Raw genomic sequence first — 24,432 nt, forward strand, 5'->3', positions numbered from 1 at the left:
CCTGAAGAGCAGTCTGAAATTACTCTCTAATTTCTTTAATTGATTTTGTGGAGCCCTTCTTCCTGTTTAGGAATATGACTTCTGGTTGCTTGTAGGTTAAGCTGGCCTCCCGCTTGCCTTTAAGCACCTTGGTGTAGCGTTGCCACTCCACCCTAATGGGCACAGGTACTGGTATCGCCTGTGCCCATGTTCCAAGATGGCTTAGAAGCAAGCGTCTCAAATCCATTTGGCAGAGCAGAGAACATTTCCCTAAACTCATTAAGCCTTGGAATCACTCGTCTGCAAACTGCTGCGGAAGCACCTGTAGGGCCTTCAAGAAACCCCTACAACTGCTCAAACTGTGCTGCTAGAGGGACAGAACTACCAGCCTTAACGAAATCACTAATGAGACTACTTTTTGATACTCGTGTGGACATACCAGCCTGACTTTGTCATCAGGGGAGAAGACAGAAACATTCTCTACTCCCTTTCCAACAACCTCTTCATTTCTAGCCCGCCTGGGTTTTCCCTTAGACTCTCCAGACTCTACAACTTACATCTTCGCCAATCCTTCCCTAAGTAAACAAAATTATCTAAGCTAATCTATCTAATTACTTGCTGATATCTACTACTTTGTTGGGCAAGCACACAAATGCAATAACTGCCCTCAGCAAGAAACAGGCAGCTGGAGGTCTGATTGTCCCCCTGTCATGTTTTGCACCTCTTAGCTGCTGCTCTATCATTTATGTAAGTGCAAATAATTATGAAAACACTGATTACAGCTTCCACTCTGAAAAGCGTGCAATCAATCAGGATTAAGGCGAGCCCTACCCTGGGTGAATCCTTGCTTATTTCAGGGTACTTACACCAACAGTCATTGCCACTTCTTTATCATGTGCCTTGTAGAACAAAAACCTCAGTCGCTTTACAAGGCCCTCTATGAGGCAGATGCACGTTTAAATCAAACACCAGATTCCACAAAGGATCTCAGTGAAAATGGACAAGTGATGAGCCTTGTGGAAGGTACACACTTCGACCACGGTTAAACAATTTTGTTTACAACCAAACAGGTGTGCAAGAGTTTACTTTAATTATATTAATGACTTCCTTCTCTGATTTTATTCTTTCAAATTTTCTTCACATTTTTAGATATATTTTTAGATACTGAAGAGATATATCAAATATAATTATATTTGATATATTTCTTCAGTATCTAAAAATAATTTTTAACTAAATCCCTCTGGTTCTTCCCATTTTCCTTCGAAAACCTGCCTTAAGTTTTATGAGTTAGTTTTGTGTCAAAAATTGATTTTCCCTTTCTAAAATACATTGTTGTTTTATAAAACCATATTTTATTTTATTTTAACCATCTTTTATTTTCAATTATTTTAACCAGTTTCATAGTTTGTGACAGATTGATCTTCCTGTTCTTTTTACATTCTTTTTTTGTTAACTTTTTTGAAAATAAGGATTTTAATTCCTCCCTTTCAGTCAGTAAGTATTCTCCTTTCTAATTTAAGCATTCTGTATCACCATTGCATCCTGTATTTCCTACCTTCAGCATTTCTGTTGGTATTTCATCAATACCTCTCTTTTCCATTCACACCAATCTCCTGTGCACTATCTTTTTATCTCCCTAATGTTTATTTCTAACTCATCAGTAAAGTCCATCCAAACATATTCATTTCATCCTTTACTATTTATTTACTTTTGCTTTTGTCTTATTTATATTCTTTCCTGTGTTCCTCTGTACCACACTTTTTCCATTTCTTCCTTGACTCGTCTTTCTTCTAATTGTTGATTCTTTTAATCTTTCATTCCATCATTTTGTTTTTTCTTATATTCTGGTTTTCTATATACCTTCGTAGCACTTATACTCTTTCCTTTCTTGAATCCCATACACTTATATTCAATTCGTTGTCATTTCATCAGTTGTAATTACTAATTGTATTACTCTGGTAATTTTACCCAAAAACTGAAAATATTGCGATATCACACTTATCACGTAGAAGGTTTTTTTGTTAGTTCTGTCTATGGGTGTTACTAATCTTTCTTGTGAGTTTTTATTCTCATAATTTACATATTTTCTTTTATGATAGACCAATTATATAGTAAAAAAAAAAATCTTGTAAAAAAATTCTTGGCATGTATATATATATATATATATATATATATATATATATATATATATATATATATATATATATAACAGTATATATATATATATATATATATATATAACAGTATATATATATATATATATATAACAGTAGCATTTAATAAATATCACAGTAGAACTTCAGCAACATCAGATTATTCATTGAAATCTTTAAGTAATTTAATTTAGAAAATCCAGAAAAAGGTTATTTGAAAATATGTATAGTTAGTTTTTTATGCTCCAGTTGTTACATCACATTATTAGGTTGAACATAACTCATCAAGCTAGATTATAGATAAGATTTTTTAATTTCTGATATAACATAATGAGATCTTTATAATGCTACTGTAATCTTTTAAATAATAAATGTTGGAGAGGATGCATATGAATGGGTCTGTCTAATTACTGATATAAAAGATTAAATGATTACTGTGCATCCTATAAAAATGTTACTTACCATCCCTACCAACTATGTTCATCAGCATGAGTTGATATAACTTTTGTGAATTTCTGAAAAATATTCATTCATACTTTTAACCAAGGCACTTAAGGAATTCTTTTTTTTATTTCAGCCAAATGATGAAACACTGGTAGCAGGAATGGTGGATGGCTTGATATCAGTTAGAAGACAAGAAACTGAAATTGTAACTGTGAAATCAAAAAAAAAAAAGATATCTGCTAGGTATGTCAATTGTTTGTCTTAAAAAACCATAATGATTATTTTCCTCATGAGTTAAATTAGTAATTATACTCGATTTGATGCCAGGAAAAGGGCTTGCAAAGGTGATATGCAGATCATCACTGTACCAATTATATTTTCATTTTGTTGCTGACCCGGTATTTGAATAATAAAGTTATTGAGAAAATCAAGATCTATCACCAAGTAAAAATTAATTATTATTATTAGTAAAAACTAATTATAGCTTAAGTAAAAACTAGTGCTCAGTTTTAGTTATTAGAATTATTATTAGAGTGGGTTTATAAATAATTGAAGGAAAGGTCACTATGATACAACCCTAATTAAACTGTAAATTAATTAGGGTTGTATCATCATGATATAGTAACAGTTTATCTCTTTTTACTTGGTTTAATTCATTTGTCAGTTTTAAGTACTGTGCTAATTTTTTCAGATGAACTTTTCTTTATATATATAACAAGAAAAACTTAATATCTCTTTTTAGATATGTTCTTTCATTTTTTGCCTCTGAGCATGAAAGTAATGCCTGACAATTAATATCTAATTTTGCCAGTGACAAAACCATTATACTTTATTCCGTGTATGAAGGATACCTTCAAACTTGATTTGGAAAAGCGAAAGTATCTGTAGTCTATTATTTTCTTAGCTTGCACGTAATATATATATATTTTAAATTATATGTTAAGAAGTTTTCTATTGATTTAATAATTGATTAGTTACTATTACAATATACATATAGTAAGCCAATTTGAGAAGTTATGATGATAATATACAGTTTATTTTGAAGTGGTAAATTTTTAGTCTTTATAAAATGTTGCGTTATAATATTACCTATAACGAAGGTCTTATATTAAACATACAATATTGATTATATACAGTACAGGCTGATAGAGTTCTTGCCCAATATCTAAAATGCCATTCATGACTGCTCATTCCTATCCTCATTTAAGAATATTTTATTAAATTTGTATGAAACAGTAGTATATAAAGTTACATCATATTTATATACTTCATAATCACTAGCAAAAGTAGTTATATAAACAAAATTTTAGATGGTAACTGTGAATTATTGGATCAAATGAATTATTGATTCATTTTTCTTCCTTATGAATTATTGGAAGTATATTGATAAATTATTAAAAAAGAGAAGAAGAAAATTATGAAATTTCACAATTAGCTAATGGTAATCAGATGCTTGTTTGGTTTTAAATGTCAGAAAACTTAATTATCAGTTAACTACAAAGTTAATAAAAAAGGGAAGAAATTCATTATAATTAGGACTAAAGGAAGTGAAAAAGGAATTGTACTTTATATGATGACCCTTTATGGGATTTTGAAGTGGAAACTTCCTACAGTGCTTGTAAAAGATGTAATTATTAAAACTAAAGAAGTGGGTTAAATGGAATTCAGCAAAATGAGAATTGTTCAAAATGTTATGGCAAGTGATCACCAGAATTTCAAACAAAAGTTTATTTAAGAGAGCCTTCAGGGACGTACAAAGGAGAGAGATAGAATTCTTGAAAAAAATTCAGTTTCTTGATGGTTCATGGTAGTAGCTACTGATGTATATAGGGTGTCAGTAGGAGTGATGACTAAGCATCAGCCTCTGGTTGTGTGCATTAATTATTGGTAGATTTTAGAGCGAGGTTGGACTGTATGTTCATAGGTGATGAATGAAGACAACACCTTGTTACTTGTTGAATAATGGTTTAATGAATTGTCGTCTTGACAGTTAGTGAAATGAATTGTAACATAATATATAACTTGACATATAAAAATAAATGAAACATTAAAGCCTAACATTCATCCAAACAATGAATAGATTCCATCCATACTAAGAGTATGACGTGACCCCCTTGGATCAGATTCGAGCGCCGAATGCTAGTACGAGCAGAACTCTCCAGTGAGTGCTAGCACCCACTAGATCGCGGCACTGGACGGCTCAATGTGGAACGGAACAATTATCAAGCCTTTAAAATTTATTTAAAAAAGACTAGTGAACAGTAACCTCAGTTTAGCCCCAACATATTAAATTAAAAAAACTTAGTTTGTCTTAGTTTTCTAGATCACAGCACCGGACAGCTCGATGTGAAACGGAACACACCGCCCACCAATTATAATTACATTAATTATAATTCTGTGATGCATTACATAAAGTAATTACGTAAACTTTGAAAGTACAAAAATTAAAGTTAACTTAACAAATCTAATATTGATACAGGCAAAGTTTACAACCAAAATAAATTGAAATAAACAAATACATTAGGAGGATGTTGAATAAATCTTATTGATTACATTCGGGATGACTTATGTCATTGCAAGCATTTAAATTTGGAAGAACAATCAATTTATTAATAGCTCTTTTTACTGTTGTGTTATTAGTTTTCACATTAACTAATCTAATTAGTCCATCACTACCTGAATACACTTCAACAATTATTCTTAATTTTGACATCAATGAAGGAAGATTACATTCTTTAATTATAACTAAATTACCAACACAAATGTTATTTTTGAAATTTTACACTTGTTCCTCTGCTGCAAGGAATGTAAATAATCTATAGACCATGCTTTCTAAAAGTCTTTCAGTATTCTTTGTATAAGCTGCCACCTAGTAAGCTTATTTACATTAATGCCTGAGAAATCAGGATCAGGCAGGGAAGTTAAAGGAGCAAAGGTTAGAAAATGTCGAGGAGTAAGTAGAGCTGGATCAGATGTATCATGTGATGGTAAGTACAATGGTCTGGAGTTTAAACATGCTTCTTTCTGGATAAACAAAGTGGATAATTCTTTGTTATTTAGAACAGAATTTCACATTGTTCTTCACAGGTGAAACTTCATGCTCTTAACAACAGCTTCCAACAAACCACCCCAATTAGGAGAGTATGGAGGAATGAAAGACCACTTTATGTTGTTTGAGGTGCAGAAAGATTTAATTTTGGAACTAGCCGTATCAGTTTTAAGAAAATCTTACATTTCCTGAAGATAACGATTTGCACCGCAGAAGTTTTTTCCATTATCAGAAAAAATATGAGAAGGCAATCCTCAGTGTCCTACAAATCTTCGTAGGGCAACTATGAAACTTTCTGTAGAGAAATCAGTTACTAGTTCAAGGTGTACTGCCTTAGTGCTGAGACATACAAACAATGCAATGTAAGCCTTAATAGTCAAAGGATTAGTAGATCGAGTTTGTCGCCCACCATGATGGATAAGTATTGGGCCAGAATAATCAACACCAGTGGACTGGAATGGTCTGGAAATTGTGACTCTTTCTTTTGACAGTTGACCAAGTAACTGACTCTGAGGTTGAGCTCTAAAGCGAAAACAAGTTAAACATTTATGTATGATGGAGCGAATTATGATTTTGGAGTTGACGATCCAATATTTTTGTTTGAGTGAAGAATGAATTAATTGTAACCCTCTGTGAGATAATCTTAAATGCTCATGATAAATAATCGATCGAGTTAGATGACTATGAGGACTTAAAAATCATAGGATGCTTAGCATTTAGAGAAAATTTGGAAAAACTTAAATGACCTCCAACGTGAATAATGCCATTTTCTTCCAAAAATGGGTTGAGAGAGAGTATTTGATTTTCCTGGATACAACAGAATTTTTTCATAAATCGTTTAATTCCTTTGCAAAATATAATTCTTGAGTTTGGCAAACAAGAATTTCTAATGTGGAACTGGTTTCTTGTGGAGAAAGATCTGACAATAGGTGATTGATTATTTTAATTTTTCAAATTGTGGATGAATCGATGACAATATGAAAATATGTTTAATGTTCGTACAAACGAAGAAAATGGTTTTGAAAGTTCTAAAGTTTCTGTTTCAAGAGCAGCTGTAAACACACTGGTTCTACTAGACTTCTCTTCCTTGAGCGATTCTGGCAGAATCATAGAAATGATAGGCGAATTGGATGGCCAGACGTTCTCCTTTTCCTTTGGAAAAGACAGACCATTCCATCAGAATTTGACGAGGTTAATGCATCCGGCATGCAACCACATGATAGGATGTCTGCGGGGTTATCCCTTGAAAGAATGTGCTTCTGTAAGCATTTCTTAGTTAGCTCTTGAATTTCGCAAACTCTATTTGCGACGAATACCTTCCATTGATTAGGAAGCGATGACAACCAGTAAAGTACTACTTTAGAATTTGACCAAAAATGGATTGAATCAAATCTTATACCTAAAATACACTTAACCTTATTGAATAAACGAGATAATAGAAGAGCCGCATTCAGTTCTAACCTAGCAATAGAGAGTTGCTTGACTGGAGCAACTCTAGATTTTGAATACAATAAATGGGTTTGATAGAATACAGTTCTGTTGATATCAACAGAACTGCTATCAACAGAACTGATGAACAGACAAGCACCATTGCGCTACTGCTTGCATCACAAAATCATGCAATTGATAACTCTTACTTAAACTAATTTTAACTAATCTAGGAATCTTAAAATTACTTGATGACATGAGCTGAGAATTCCATTTTTCAGCTAGCAAAGCAGGAAGAACTTCACTGTTGAAGGTTAGCGCACCATAACTCTTGTATAAACACTTTAAATGGAACGATTGCAGGAGCAAGTAGACCTAAAGGATTGAACAGTGAAGAAATAATTGATAAAACAGAACGTTTAGTGTAAGAAGTATTATTATCTTTTGGTTTGATTTGATAAATGAAATCATCATCTTGAGGATCCCAAGACAATTCAAGTGTCTTGATATTTTAATCTTGGTCTAATTTGATGAATGAATCAGAATAATTGAACATACCAGGCACATTTGAATGACATTTATGCAGTGAAATTCCGTATTTGTTAAGCAATAATGAAATATCATTGTATAATTCTTTTTGCTGATCGATGCCGTCACAACCAGTGAGCAAATCATCGACATAAAAATCTTGCTTGATTGATTGGCAAGCTTGAGAAAAAGAGGCTTCATTTTGAAAGGAAATTTCAGTCAAACATCTTGTGGGTAGAAAACTTGAAGGTGCTAAACCATAAGTAACTGTCTGTAAGTTATATGAAATGATTGATGAGTTGGTAACATCATACCAGAGAATTCTTTGTAATGAAAAATCTTGAGGATTAATGTGAATTTGTCTGTACATTTTAGGAATGTCTCATGATAGCACGTAGCTGTGAGTTCTAAAACAAATTATAATTGAAAATAAATCTTGTACTACTGGACCTGTAGAATTGAATTGAGTGATTGGCCATTTGAAGTTTTCGCACTACCATCAAATACTACTCTTGTTTTGGTAGTGGTGGAAGATTCACAAAATACTGCATGGTGGGGCAAATAAAAGGTTTCAGATGGAGCCTTACACAGGAGATGGAGATGAATCTACAGGTTACATATGATCCCATTCTTGTTATTCTTTCATGAAATGGAAGTAATCTTCCTTAAGTTTAGCGTTTTTTCTGAAATCTACGATGTAACAAATTGAAACGCTGCCTTGCATTTTCATAAGAATTTCCTAAAGCAAAGTTTTCTTTACGAGGAAGAGATACAACAAATCTGCCTTTATCATCACGAAAGGTATTTTCCACAAAATATTTTTCACAGAAAGATTCCTCCTTGGTCGGTAAACGATCTTCAATCTCTTCAGATTTCCAAAATGACTCTAATTGAGTGGAAAGCTGTTCATTGCTGACAAAAAGCGATATTTATTCTGAATTGATTTTCCGTTTACTAGCTTTAGTAGGATTTGACCCAAGACTATGAAACCAAGATGAGTTTCTTGAAGTATGGTATGATTAGAATTATGATTTAATTGAACAGGCTTTACCAACGAAAGATAATATGAGTGCCTAGAAGAATGTCAATTTGCCCAGGAATATTAAAATTAGGATTGGTAAAGAAATTTGAGAAGGAATTTCCCAGTCAGCTATATGTTTACACAATCATTAAGTAACAGACCTGTAATAGTTGGCAGTACATAACATTTCAAATTAAAATTAAAGTTTTCATACCTAGAATTAATATTTAAATCAACACTTAGCTTAGATTTAGTAACAACATTACTAATACCTGTGATCGGCATGAGAACAGGTTTGGTTTGAAGCCCAAGTTTGGCAAAAAACCTTTCAGTACAAAATGAAATCATCAAAGCGGAATCAAGTAAGACCCTGGCTTGGATGAAATTACCTTTTTTATCTTTTACATTAACTACAGCTGTTGCAAGTAAAACAGACTTGTTGGTTCTGATTTTAAGGTACAATATGAATTATTAGCCGAAGGAGTTTGATTCGGCTTAGAAGATTTAATTGCTAGCTCTTGCAGCGTTTTATTGAAATGAATTAGCATATGATGCTTTTGTGAGAATTTTTTACATTTACAATTGCTTTGACACCTTTTCACAATATGCTGTTTACTTAAACAATTAAGACATAATTTTTCCTGAATACAAAATTTTTCCTTTCATTAACATTTTAACTTAAAAACTTATTACTTTGATACAATGGATGGTTGCTAGTTTTACATAATGTACATATAAAGTTATTAGAATTATTTACACGAAATACATTTTTACTAGAACTAGGTTTTGAATAATCATACTTTTTGCCGCTAAAACCTACATTAGACGGCTGTACGTTTTCATTACATTGAATCGTGTCAGTGGATTCAAGTAGTTTGCGCTTACATTCTAAGAAAGAAATGAGTTGCTCGAACTTTGGAAATTCATTATTTTCCAATGTTTTTCCCAGTCTCTTAAAATGTTTAAATTTAAGTTTTGATTAATTAACTGTATTTAATAAATTCTAAATAATCAGTATTTAGATTCTTCAATGCATTAATATTTTAATTAATTTGATCAATGAATTTAGATAAATTATCAGAATTTTCCTTCTTTAATGGTTTTAGATTAATAATTTCCATAGCATGTTTAGCTGTAATTAGTCATTTGTTGTCATAACCAGCCTTAAGTAAGTTTATGGCAGTTTCATAATTTTCAGATGTTACTGATAAATTTGTTATTACATCTAAAGCATTACCCCTTAAGAAATTTGTAAGGTAGTAAAATCTTTCAACATCGGAAAATTCTTTTTGGTTATGAACTAAATTATTAAAAAGGTCAAAGAATTTATGCCAAGCCTTCACATCACCATGAAAGGGCTCAATTTATATAGGTTTTAAAGAAATTGGATTAGGTTTGTTAATCACTTTAGTTGCATCAGTTACCTCTGAAATTTTGTATAAATGCAAATTATATAAGTAACAAATAAAATATCAACTTGATTTTTTGTGTGTATAATTTTCATTAAATATCCAAAAACCAATTTTTAGATTTTTTGAAATTCGACCTTTAAAGGAGTGAAAAAAGGAAAAAATTGAACAATGTTTACAAATATTCCCCATTTCTGACTATACTAATCAAGGTATTCACTAGATTGAGGCTCGTAAATACTCTTCAGATAATTATCCAAAAACAGTTTTCTGGTTTTTATTTAATTTTGATATTTTAAGGAGTGTGATGGTATAAGGCTCAACCAACACTGCTGCTATTACTGTATATGCAATGCAACTGGCTGCACCTGCCTCTAGTTACTATAAAACATAAAAGTAATTAAAAATTAAAAAAAAAAGAAGAGAAACAAAGTATGGTCACCTCCAAGTGTTGTTTATCAGGTAATGCTAAGAACCAGACAAAATACATTTTTATCTGTATTAAGCATGAGTATCCAGTTATAACTAATATTTTTAAGATAGAGGCCGACTGTTTTGAAACTCACATTCTTAGATCACTCAGAGTTTTAGGTCCTGTACTGACCAATCACTGCTCTGAAGAAATTACAGTACGGTGATATTTCTTATAAATTGAACATGCTTTCATTTTTACTTATCATTATTATTCTAACAAGCATGACTTTAATGAACTCCGTAGGGACCAAGTGACAGAGTCCTCTGACTAGAGGGAAGGACAAGCAAAGCGAGCCATGACTGGCTAAATGTCCCCTGACCACAACGGGAAACCCAAGTAACCATCCATGTTGTCCAGCAAAGCTGCAATGGGGATGCTAGTATATATATATATATAGTTAATGAATAATTTATACTGATTCATCTTAGTAGTAAAATAATGTAACAATTATTTTTAATAATTACACACCTTACTGCCTTATTAATTTTTTTTCTTTTACTTATGAGCAATTACTAAAGTAATTACTGCTTCACCACATTAGCTCAATTTTCAAGTTTATCTCAATATGAGTTTAAAACTAAAGTCCTAATGAATACATATTTATTGATTTGTTATATTTATTAACATTTTTGTTTATTATTATTTATTTGTAAAATACTTTTTATAAATTTCTGAATACCGTTTGTAAATTTTTATACTTTCACTCTTACAATATGTTTTACTTAGGTATGCTGGAGATAGCTATCGACAAGTTCCTCAAGTTGATGAAATAGCACCTTCTAATGAAAAGTGGAGAGAAAGAAAGTTTGATGAGAAGTTAAGAAAATTTAACTATAGTGCTGCACTTAAACTAGGACTGTGTGGAAGATATCCTCCTAGAATTACTGTTTCTGTTATGTTAGAATTAATTAGGTATGTATGTATTTTAATGTTAAATGTTAATAATACACTTTTCACATAAATGGACAATTGCTATTAATATTACATGTTGGTAACCTAGACCAGTAAATAAAAAAAAGAAAATGAAAACATTACTAGGGTAATGAAAATTGGCAAAGATATTCATTTTTACCAACATGCAAAATGAATGAAGCAGCATGTTTGCTTCATGTTGTAAACAGGTACACAATGTGGTATAGTTGAAGTAATAATGTTTTTTAAACAGCGCACACATCCTTCTCTTTCATTCACATTAATCCAGACTGAAAGTAATTAGTTCAAATAATGGCAATCACTACTTGTGGCCATTTTTTTGCAGGCAACCATGTGTTATGTACAGAAAAATTAAACTTCAATTTAGTATATAATTTTTTTTTTAAAAACGTGATGAGAGTTTTAAAAAAGCTCTCAGTCAGCTGCAACTTGGAGGCTGACAGCTGGCAACCATTTTTTTTTTTTACATTCTTCACATCATTTTCTATCAAATGACATTTAATTCGCTTAAATATAGTTGCAATTCATTAAAATAAGTTAATTACAGTATATTTAATTAAAGATAATTGCGGCTAATTTTTGCTAGGCAACCTGGCAGTAATGTATTAAATTATCATTAATCATTCATTTAAATCAAGTTTGATTAAAAAAACAGATACCTGTAGAAATCATCTGTCGGATCTTGTACTATATGTTTGCTAATTTTTATCACTTCACTACTTTTTTTTAATTAAAGAAATTAGGCTGTTTTTGCTGTACTAACCTCACATACTGGCTTGAGTCGCTGAATCAATTAATTTAATTTATCGTTATTATTATATTTTACTTAATTTATAAATCTTATTACTTTACATTATTAATTTGCCATTAAATTATTGCTGAGTGATGACTACAGGAAATAATGTTTTGTAAGCTAATGATTTCTAGGATTACTATTGGAAGAGCTAGGGTAGCAGAAGATGAGGGAGGTTAATTTTGTTGCTAAGATGTTTAGAGGCAAATAAACAGGAACAGTGATGTGTGTTAAGGGAATGATTGGTTAAGTTAAAAAATCAATCCCCACCCTTGGTGGGGATTGAAGATGATGTTGAAGTTAGCAGATGGATTAGTATCTATTATATAGCATACCAGGCTGGGCAACAGATGATAAAGATTCCTTTCAGCTATCTTTCCACCCACTGTCATCGTAGGACTGATGTGTTTACTTTTAACAATCTCTGTACATTTGCCAATTATGTCTTCTTATGTAGCAATAGCCAGCCTGTTCTGAGGCTTTTGTTTGGCTTTTCCTCTGAGGTAAGAATGAAATATGACACACTCATTCATTGTTTTTCAGGCCTGACAAGATCTAATGTAATGAAACACATGTAGATAAAATAAGTAACAAGCAATAAATTGAAAAAAGTACAGTTATTACAATAAAAAGAATAAAGTTAATAATTACATGAAAGTAGTAGAATAAAAAATCATTTATTGTATTGACTGGAAACTTTATACTCGCAGATATAATCAGAACTATAATGATACACAGTATGTCTGAAAAGTTCCTGAACTAAATTAAATAAAAATACAGCTTTAAAGATAAATGAATTTACTCACATCAGCCCTCTACATAGAACCCTTCTCTAGTTATACTCATTGCAGTGCTGATAGAGTCTGTCAAACACTTTGGAGAAATCACTTTCTGGGATCCCCTTCAACTGCTCAGGTGCAAGCTCTTTGGATGATCAGAATGTCATCGAAAAAGCAGCCTTTCATCTTCAACTTGAGTTTCAGGAACAGAAAATACTCTGCTGGAGCCAAGTTGAATAAATAGGGTGAGTGGGATAAGACGGTGATTTGATTTGAGGCTTAATAATGTGTTAAAACTGTTGCCATGTGTGCCAGGGCATTGTCGTGCAAGAGAGTGTCCAACTGCCCACATCCTGGTACTTGGGCCGGATTCAACGAATGTGACATCAGGCGTTTCATTACTTCCAAGTAGAATTTTGAATTCATGATTTGACCAGTTGGAACAAATTCATGATGAATCAGGCCCTTTGAGTCAAAGAATGCACTCAACATCGTTTTCACTCTTGATTCAACCAAGCAGCAGATTGACACTTTATTTGCGAATCATACATGAAGCACCAGCTTTCATCTCCAGTTACAATTGTTTGCAAAAAATTTGGGTCGCTATTGTCAGTTTCAACAAAGTCTTGAGTGCAAGAAAGATGCACCTGTTTTTATTCTTTAGTCAAGAAGTGTGGAATGAAACAAGAGCACACCTTTTGGCGGTTCATTTTTTCTGTTAGAATTGCACTTACCGCGTCTTTAATTATGTTTAGCTCTTCTGCTACGGTGCGAAGGATAAGATGAGGTTGTTTGAGCAGGAGCGTGTGCACTTTCGCAACATTTTTGTTATGAACAACTGTTGGCGGCCTCCCACTTCATTTGTCATCATGCAACGACTCTACCATCTTTAAACTGCTTCCACACTTGTATGATTTAGTACAAGATGCAGCTTCATCACTGGAATAAGTTTAAATGAAAGATTTTTGAAGTCGAACACAAAATTTTATTGCCCTTCTCAGTTCCATGCCACAAGCTCGCACAAGGTCACATGAATGCAATGTACTTTTTTTGTCTTCAGTCATTTGACTGGTTTGATGCAGCTCTCCAAGATTCCCTATCTAGTGCTAGTCGTTTCATTTCGGTATACCCCCTATTTCCCACATCCCTAACAATTTGTTGTTTTACATATTCCAAACGTTGCCTGCCTACACAATTGTTTCCTTCTACCTGTTCCTCCAATATTAAAGCGACTATTCCAGGATGCCTTAATATGTGGCCTATAAGTCTGTCTCTTCTTTTAGCTATATTTTCCAAATGTTTCTTTCTTCATCTATTTGCCACAACACCTCTTCATTTGTCACTTTATCAACCCATCTGATTTTTAACATTCTCCTATAGCACAACATTTCAAAAGCTTCTAATCTTTTCTTCTCAGATACTCCGATTGTCCAAGTTTCACTTCCATATAAAGCGACACTCCAAACATATACTTTCAAAAATCTTTTCCTGACATTTAAATTAATTTTTGATGTAAACAAATTATATTTCTGACTGAAGGCTCATTTCGCCTGTTCTATTCAGCATTTTATACCGCTCCTGCTTCGTCCATCTTTAGTAATTCTACTTCCCAAATAACAAAATTCTTCTACCTCCATAATCTTTTCTCCTCCTATTTTCACATTCAGTGGTCCATCTTTGTTATTTCTACTACTTTTCATTGCTTTCATTTTGTTCTTGTTTATTTTCATCAGTAGTTCTTGCGTAGGCCTTCAACCATGCCATTCCTTGTTTCTTCTAAATCCTTTTTATTCTCAGCTAGAATTACTATATCATCAGCAAATCGCAGCATTCACCTCGTGAAAAGATAAAGATCTTAATTCCGAATTTAAATTGTTCTTTAACATCATTAACTGCTAGTTCTGTGTAAAGATTAAAAAGTAACGGGGATAGGGCATCCTTGTCGGACTCCCTTTCTTATTACGGCTTCTTTCTTAATGTTCTTCAATTATTACTGTTGCTGTTTGGTTCCTGTAAATGTTAGCAATTGTTCTTCTATCTCTGTATTTGAACCCTAATTTTTTTAAAATGCTGGCATTTTATTCCAGTCTATGTTATCGAATGCCTTTTCTAGGTCTATAAATGCCAAGAATGTTGGTTTGTTTTTCTTTAATCTTTCTTCTACTATTAATCTGAGGCCTATAATTTCTTCCCTTATCACTGTACTTTTCCTGAAACCAAACTGGTCTTTTAACACTTCTTCCACTTTCCTCTTAATTCTTCTGTATAGAATTCTAGTTAAGATTTTTGATGTATGACTAGTTAAACTAATTGTTCTGTATTCTTCACATTTATCTGCTCCTGCTTTCTTTGGTATCATGACTATAACACTTTTTTTGAAGTCTGACGGAACTTCCTCTTTTTCATAAATATTACACACCAGTTTGTATAATCTATTAATCGCTTTCTCACCTGCACTGTGCAGTAATACTACTGGTATTCCGTCTATTCTAGGAGCCTTTCTACCATTCAAATCTTTTAATGCTCTCTTAAATTCAGATCTCAGTATTGTTTTTCACATTTCATCCTCTTCAACTTTCTCTTCTTCCTCTATAACACCATTTTCTAATTCATTTTCTCCGTATAACTCTTCAATATATTCCACCCACCTATCAACTTTACCTTTCGTATTATAAATCGGTGTACCATCTTTGTTTAACACATTATTGGATTTTAATTTATGTACCCCAAAATTTTTCTTAACTTTCCTGTGTGCTCCGTCTATTTTACCATGTTCATTTCTCTTTCCACTTATGAACATTTTTCTTTAATCCACTCTTCTTTCGCTAGTTTGCACTTTCTATTTATAGTATTTCTTAATTGTCAATAGTTCCTTTTACTTTCTTCATCACTAGCATTCTTATATTTTCTACGTTCATCCATCAGCTGCATATATCATCTGAAACCCAAGGTTTTCTACCAGTTCTCTTACCTCCTCTTCCTCAAGCTTCTCTAAATTCTACCGATTCATCTGACACCTTTTCTTCAGGTTTTTAAACCCCAATCTACATTTCATTATCACTAAATTATGGTCGCTATCAATGTCTGTTCCATGGTAAGTTTTGAGTCAACGAGTTGATTTCTAAAAATTTGCTTAACGATGATATAATCTATCTGATATCTTGCAGTATCGCCTGGCTTTATCCAAGTGTATATTCCTCTATTATGATTTTTAAATTGGGTGTTGGCAATTACTAAATTATACTTCATGCAAAACTCTATAAGTTGGTCCCTTCTTTCATTCCTTTTGCCCAGCTCGTATTCACCCACTATATTTCCTTCCTTGCCTTTTCCAATGCTTGCATTCCAATCTCCAACTATTATTAAATTTTCATCTCCTTTTATGTGTTTAATTGCTTCATCAATTTCGTCGTATACACTCTACCTCATCATCATCATGGGATCTTGTAGGCATAAAGACGTTAACAGTCGTTGGTTTAGGTTTTGATTTTATCCTTATTACAATGACTCTATCAATGTGCATTTTGAAATATTCTACTCTATCTTCTTGTTCATTACAAAACCTACTCCTGCCTGCCCATTATTTGAAGCTGAGTTAATTTTTCTAAAATCACCTGACCAAAAGTCGTTTTCCTCTTCTCACCGAACCTCACTAATTCCTACTAGATTTATCCTATCCATTTCCCTCTTTAAATTTTCTAACCTACCAACCTTTGTTAAACTTCTAACATTCCACACTCGACTCGTAGAATGTTCTTTTTTAATTTTCTGGTGACCCCTTCCTTAGTAGTCTCCACCCGGAGATCCGAATGGGGAACTAGTTTACTTCTGGAATATTTTACCAAGGAAGGTGCCTCCATTATTGCTATATGAAGATACAGAGAGCTACATTTTCTTGCAAAAAAAGCAGCTGTAGTTTTCAGCTGCGCAGTACTCAGAGGACTGAGTGAAATTGATATGGCCGTTTAAGTCGTCCTGACTTACGCCCTTAACAACTACTGAAAGAGCTGCTGCCCTCTTTCAGGAATCATTCCTTAGTCTGGCTCTCAATAGATACCTCTCAGATATGGTTGCACCTTCGGTCCATCTATTCTATATCAAAGTGCTTTAATTTTTGGTTATGCATAATAATATAGATTTAATATTAATTTTTAATAATTCTATTAAGATCCCCTTTTTTGCTGGTCAAAGCCATTACAGAATTCATTAAGAATATATAGAAAACTAACAGTGAAGCTAATGCAATGAAATAAGAAATAAAAATGTTGTCCACCATTTAAATAAAATATGCATTGTTTACGCCATTGTGTAAAGTTGCGTTATTTCCAATGAATTCAAAGTTAAGGTTGGATCTTGCTGTGCTACAGGCTTGGTAAATTTATTACTGTGTTTCGTATTGGGCTTGTCATATGTGTATCTGTTTGATTATCTTTGTTTGGTTTATTGTCTCCGAACTCAAGTCTTGGCGTCAGTCTGACGGGCGGTTCTGTCATCTTAATTAGTGACCGCGTGTTTCATATCTCGCATTATTTATTGCTGCCTTCACACACACCCTTTTTTTTCATTCCCATACTAATACATACACACATCTCTTGTCTTTTACACACACTCTCTCCTGTCCACTGCCTAGGTTTGGTTTCCTAGATAAAAAATGGCATGAAAGAAAATAGGGTTCTTTCATGCCATTTTTTCGGTAGAGTAGCTCAGACATTCACCATGTGCAGTCGACTGTGACTTTTCTCTCTCGTACTTTGTGTTAATTACTTTCATCGTATTCATACTCATAAACGTTGTGGTCATTCTCTCTTGCTCTTCTCGTCAGCTTTTGTGAATTTTGCAGATTTCTATGTTTCGTCTAGCCTCGTTTCTTTGATAAGTTAATTCTCAAATTCAGTATATTACGTCTCTGATGAAAGTGTTTCAATTACTACAAACCAGCCAATTCCATAGACACCGAATCTTCTCCAGGTGCTTATTACAATTTTATCAATGCAGAATTTCTCCAAACTCATTACTACAAATCTGAGACACCACGTCTTGTTCAACTTCTAAATCATGTTTCACCTCTGTATTCTTGATCAGCCATTGCAGACTACGCCTAGGATTCACTGTATGTATTCGTATTCATGTGTACTTTCATTCACGAGCTCATCTTTTACAAATATTTATGTGTGATTAAGGCAAGTTAAACTTATTCATTATTTATTATATTAAACAGTTATGTTATTAGTAAATTCAGTGAAATACTCAATTTATTGTACTCTATGAATTTGAAATTCAAGATTAACTTATGCAACCATTTCATCATTCAAGTATAGTCACGCAAGGTGGCTTAGTTAAAGGTTATGTTATTATCTTTTTCATGTACAACATATTTTATGTTCTATTAATGCCAACTATCGTCATTATCAAATCTACTTGAAATTAAACACTACTTCAGAATTATAAAACATATGTGTGACGTATTTCATATATTATTATTGATAATATTCTGGTCGTTCATCAAAAGTCAGTTACTTAGAGTAAATTACCTTACTTGAAATGGTTTTTAAATACTGACTCTATCATTTAATCTAATTTAATTTGTTAATCATAGAGATTAATTCTTATCTAATTCATGTACTGAGTTCATGTTACGTTTCTTGCTTTAATCTAAAAATTATATCTCCTGAAGTGAAGTCGTAATTGTGGACTTCTCTGTAATTATTGTAATTCGTTCTCGTAATATTTATTGTTTTTGTATTCCTTCCTGTAGTTTGAATAATAATGTATTTAGTTATTTAAACTGTTTTTTGCCACGTTTTTTAATGCAATATTTTCAAATTGATTATTTGAAACATGTATATTTATGTTTTTGTCGCTTATTATTAGAATTGATATGTTGTTTCAGCTGATATTATTTGCATAAATTCTGTATAGACTTAAGTTAAATTTTTCTTGTAATTTCATTTTATTTTGTTTAAGTATATGATTGTAAAAAAGGTGTTTTATATTCCGTTGTTTTTCAGGCTATGTTCAATTGTAGATTTTCAAATTGATTATTTGATATATGTATTTTTATGTATTTGTTATGTATTATTATTATTCATATGTTGAGTTAAGTTGATATTTCTTGTATAAATTCTGTATAGAATTAAGTTATGTTTATTGCATAATTGCATTCAAGTTTTTAAGATTATGATTTATGAAAAAGTTTAGTTGTTTTTTCTATAATTAAAGTCCAATTTCTTTTGGGAAATACGAGCTGTGTGTTCTTTTATTTTTGTTAATTTTACCCAACATGCATCTTTATTTGTGTAAATTTAAATTAACTTTAAACTTATTAAACTAAATTTAGACTTATAAATTATATTAAATATGAATTAAAAATATTTACTAATTTTTTAAAGAATAGACCTACTATTAAGTGCAAAGCATGAACAAGATGTAATTTGGCCAATACTAAATTCAAAGGAGTTTCTGGGTAGTAGAATTCTCCAATAACAAACTTGGGGAATAACCCTACATATTCATGTTCTTGACGCATTTCTTAAAGGCTTGGAAAACTGTCAATGACACGTCTGAAAAGAATGTAAGAAGATAACCCACGCTTAATCTTTGTTAAATTATAAAACTTCACCGTTTATTTTAGTAATGTGTCTATTATGTATTATTAATTTATTCCAGAACATCATAAATAGAAGGTCATCCTAATGTATTTATAGACATTTTATTTTGACTTTATAATTATTATTATTATTCATTCATAGATAATGAAGGAATACTACATTGCATGTTCTAACTAGACAATTTAGATTACCTAGGTTTATATATAACTTGGTAGATTTCATACATGTTTCTTAATTGCTTAGACAGTTCTAAGCAGAATAAAATTTAATATAATTTTTTATAAACTCTGTATTTCTTATTTTTAGTCTCCACTGTATGAATAGAATATTATCTAAGGAATAACATTCATTAGTCTATTTTATTGGTCAGAAAAACATTGTTTTTGATTTTTCAAGATCATTGCTTGTATTAAATAACAAGAAATTTTCAGGAAAGACAAAATTGTTGCTAGTCAGTTTTTCAAGGCTGGTGTTTGGTGTATAGTAACTCATATAGTGTAGTTTGTAGGCTTCAAAGCCTGTAACAGCTGAAATGGTAGAGACAATATGTAAGCGTTTCCATAAAATATTCCACACTGATATCACTGGCAGTGCTAGTTAGCAGCTGGCCTTTGTAATAGATGTTTTAGGACCGTGCTGGAAAGACTCCCTGACATGTTCAACATTTTTCAGACACTCTTGGCTGTTCTGTACATTTACCTTTATTTCAAACTAATTATGCTACCAATGCATATTATTATCATGGAGGATCACAGTTAACGTTTTACAGAATATATGTTCAACTGTAACTAGAAATTCATATTTTGCACATTGCAAAACACAGATGTCTGTGCAGGAGTCGCCATCTTTACTAATGGCATTGTCAAGCAGAAAGGTAGGGAATCAGTCTATGACCACATGCGCAACTAAAATCTTTTTACTCTTTGATTCTAGCCTTAAATCAATACTGTGCAGCTTACCTCATCCAAGAGACATAACAAATTAAAATCTTGGTAGTCTTTTTTTATACACTTTGTATAAATAACTTATAAATAAAATTACATTAAAATTAAAAATTATAAAACAGAGTTGAAAAAGTGTTATTGTTTTAGAAATTTTTGGGTTAAAATATCTACTGTTGTTCATTTACACATCAATGATAGTATGTCTCCTATAGAGAGTGTTTTTATAATTTTGTTTTTTGGGCCATTATTAGGCGAAAAGGTTTGCGTCAAGCTGTTGCTGGATTTGATAATTTAGACCGATTGTTACACTTCTTAACTAAGCACATTGGAGACTGTAGATTTACGAGGACACTTATTGATGTAGCTAATATTGTACTGGGTAAGTTTTATTAGAAGTAATTTATTTTTATATTATTACTGATTTTAAAAACCATGTTTACTTGGAATTTCTCGCAATTTGTTAAAGGATTTTTTATTGTTTGACCTTGTCGGTAATTTATTGGTTTATTTTCTTGAAATTTCTGCTAGAAGTAAAGCTTCTTGTAAGTTTGTACTGGATTACAAAAATGAAATAACAAATATATGGATTTGTTTAGTTCTGTCGCTACAGAGTTGGAGTTTTCAGTATTTATCTGCTTAACTACCAGGTTCTTCGGTATTAGTTGACCAAACTAATACCGAGCCTGAGTTAATTGTTGCATTCAACCCTATCTTAAATCTACAAAAGGCTATGTGCTATTTAGCACTGGAAGACAACATGTATAAAACTGTTCTAACTTATAGACTATACAGAAGAGCACCAATTTATATAAAAATAATTGATTTTTCTTAAGTTGATCGTTTCAATATCACCTCTGTACTAATAATTATTGTATATATAGAATAAATTCAACTTGATTCACCCAAGTACAGAATTGATTAAAATAAAATGACACACCTTATTTTTCCATACAATCTCTGCAATAGTGCTTTCGTGGCAACCTGCATCTTCAGTTGTAGATTTTTTCTTTTTAGTGAAAAGATGTATATTTTAATTTGTAATTTAACACTAAATATTTTACTAAAAAGAAAAAATCTACATCTGAAGATGCAGGTTGCTGCGAAAGTGCTATTGTAGAAATTGTATGAAAAAATAAGGTGTGTATCATTTTATTTTATTCAATTCTGTACTTGGGTGGATCAAGTTTAAATCTATTTAATATATACAAAAAAATTTATGAATGACACATTAAATTGAGAAAATGAAAGTGTCATGTTTATTCATGAAGCAGCCAATGAGTAGTAGAAGAAAGTGTTAAGGTGCTGCTCCAGAAAAATTTTTTCTGGGCCTTTTAAAAGCCATGGTTAAAGTTTTCTGTAAAATAAAAGAACCTAAAAAAAATTGAATCAAATGGAATAGCTGGAAGCAGGATATAATCTAATTCTACTCTTTATCACATTCAAGAATATGGTACACTGTTTAACTGAATAATAAAATGTCTGCTTAAAAACACTATAGTCCAGTGATGCTTAATTTAGATTTCTATGTACACAGAAACATATATATAATGAGTTTTTACTAATTACCTTCTCTTTCGCCCTTCCAGTGTGTTTTTGGACAGATTTGGCAATGAAAGAGCCCTTGCTTTCCGCCATCTTCTGATCACTACTGAAAAAACAACCAAACCACTTTCATATTACTTCCAATGACTAAACTAGAAAAGGGAATGTCAACAAGGAACATTCCATTCACACTCTGAGTAAAAGAAAAAACTACTTTCTACCAGCATACCAAGGTTGGCACTGCGGAAGCAACAGTGCTCTCTCTCCCTTGCAGTTTCCTATGTGTGCATGTACACAACAGCCAAACACCACACTGCTGGAACTGTGAAGTACACAATTCCATATAAAGATTTTTGTATCTTTTTCATAAAATGGGGGAGGGCTACTGATATTAAGCTTAAAGATTATATATTGTACAAGTATAAAGAAATAATTAAAGAAAAAAGGACTCATTATGTTAAATGTTATCGATAATATAAAGTGAAATAAGGGGCGCTGCAGTTCCACATTGTCTATATGCGAGCCACCATTGATAGTTTTTTGTCCTGCAGTTGAAAGACTATCACATGAGGTGATCCTTCACAGGATGAACCTAACTTCCATTGCAGATTGTGGCATATTTCAGTCTTCGTAGGATGTTGGATTGAATAGTATGATCCTTCATCTTGCTGTTATGTTTATCTGATGCTATACCAGATTGTTTTTGCTGGTAAATATATCTAAAATATGCTGCTTCAATTTGCAGTGGTATATAATGAGAACTTTATAGGCCTAGAATATTATTATTACACATGCTTTAGATGGGCAAAAATTAAATATATACTAATTTTTCTCTGAACCACAAAAAAAATGCTCATATAAGGATTTATTGGATTTCTCACTATATTTGATGAGTTAAACTGTAAAATACTGCAAACTGTCTATTTTCAGTGGTATATTTTTGTACAATTTGTAATTAGAGAAAGAGTAATGGAGCACTCATTTAGTATTATCAAATGAATTATTTTTAAAGAAATTATTCTGTAAAAAGCCAAAATGTTTTCACTGTGTGGCCATTACAGTTGATTTTCTTAAAATATCTGTTAAATATTTTCTTGTTACGGGTCATAAATAATTGTATTAATCTATTAAGTTAATGTTTTGAATTTATAGTTATTTTCTTATTTTTCATTATCATTACCCAGTGCAAAAATAATGTGCATTTGTTTAAAAAATTTGGTGTTAGCAATTCCTATGATGTAATGTCTAAAGATGGATTTGTTAACCATTGATTTTGATCAGGATTATGGCTGTTGTGATAATCTTTGTAATTATATCCAGGTGTTATTATTTCAAATACACACACACACGCAGAGAGAGAGATATTGGTTAATTAATTTACTCCCAGGGCTATCTATATCCAACCCACTGGGTTGGTCTAGTGTTAGAAGAAATTGTTAGATAGACATTTAATGAGTAGATGAATGGTTGGTGTTCACAATATCCTCTGATTCCTCAAACCATCCATTATCTTGCAAGAGTTGTGAGCAAAATCATGTTTTGGAAAGAAAAAACATCTTTCTGGAGGTTTTCTAAAAACATTTTTTATCAGTACTTCCTAAGAAGTCATGTCAAGTTTGAGCAATATTTTGAATTATTTATTTTTAGTTTTAGCCCTTCCAAAAATATCAGTCACCAGAAACCAACATTTTTTCTTCTGATTTTTGTGTTTTAAATTTCTACAACTTTATAAAATCCAGTTGCTACCTCTTGAAGGACTCTTGTTTGGTGTCTGGGCATAGCATAAATTATGTCTGTCAAGTAATTAGTGATTTAAAAACTTATGAATATTCCACGTTTCTTGAAATGCTGCAGTATCAATTTAGAAGTCCACTTGTTTTCACTTCTCATCAGTATTCATACATTTCAGCACTCACTGTCCCTATTTCTACATATCCAACTATTATAAATTCAGTTTTATAATTCATGAACAATTAGCTAAAAAATAATGCATTACTAATATATAGGAATGATGAGGATGAATCCTATAGATAATAAACCATGAAACTGGCAGATAACTGAAAGACAGTGGGAGCTGGGTAGCTGGGTATAAAATAACATTTTGTTTTTTGAGACATGTATAAGTCTAAAATTCATCCAAAAGATAAATTAATATTTGCATTATTTTACATAATTTTTAAAGTTTCAGGACCTTACATTAATCATTTTACACAATCATCATCAATGAAATACAGAAAATACATTTTGAAGTCTGTGTATTCATCTATTATTATTCTTTTTACAATCCTGGCAACATTTTATTGTGATAAAATTATATCATTATATAAAATTTTAATCATGATTTAAA

General features: G+C 31.8%; 1 protein-coding gene across 1 annotated transcript in view; it reads left to right on the top strand.

Annotated features, from left to right (window-relative positions):
- Positions 1–24,432, top strand: part of LOC142328999 (U3 small nucleolar RNA-associated protein 15 homolog) — a 72,120-nt gene that overhangs the window by 47,311 nt on the left and 377 nt on the right. Inside the window, exons 7-9 of the mRNA XM_075373239.1 lie at positions 2,710–2,819; positions 11,213–11,398; positions 20,795–20,922. Of these exons, the coding sequence (XP_075229354.1) occupies positions 2,710–2,819; positions 11,213–11,398; positions 20,795–20,922 (424 nt within the window). The remainder of the gene's footprint in view (positions 1–2,709; positions 2,820–11,212; positions 11,399–20,794; positions 20,923–24,432) is intronic.

This window comes from Lycorma delicatula, chromosome 1 (genome assembly GCF_047948215.1).
Source record: "Lycorma delicatula isolate Av1 chromosome 1, ASM4794821v1, whole genome shotgun sequence".
Classification (NCBI taxonomy): Eukaryota; Metazoa; Arthropoda; class Insecta; order Hemiptera; family Fulgoridae; genus Lycorma; species Lycorma delicatula.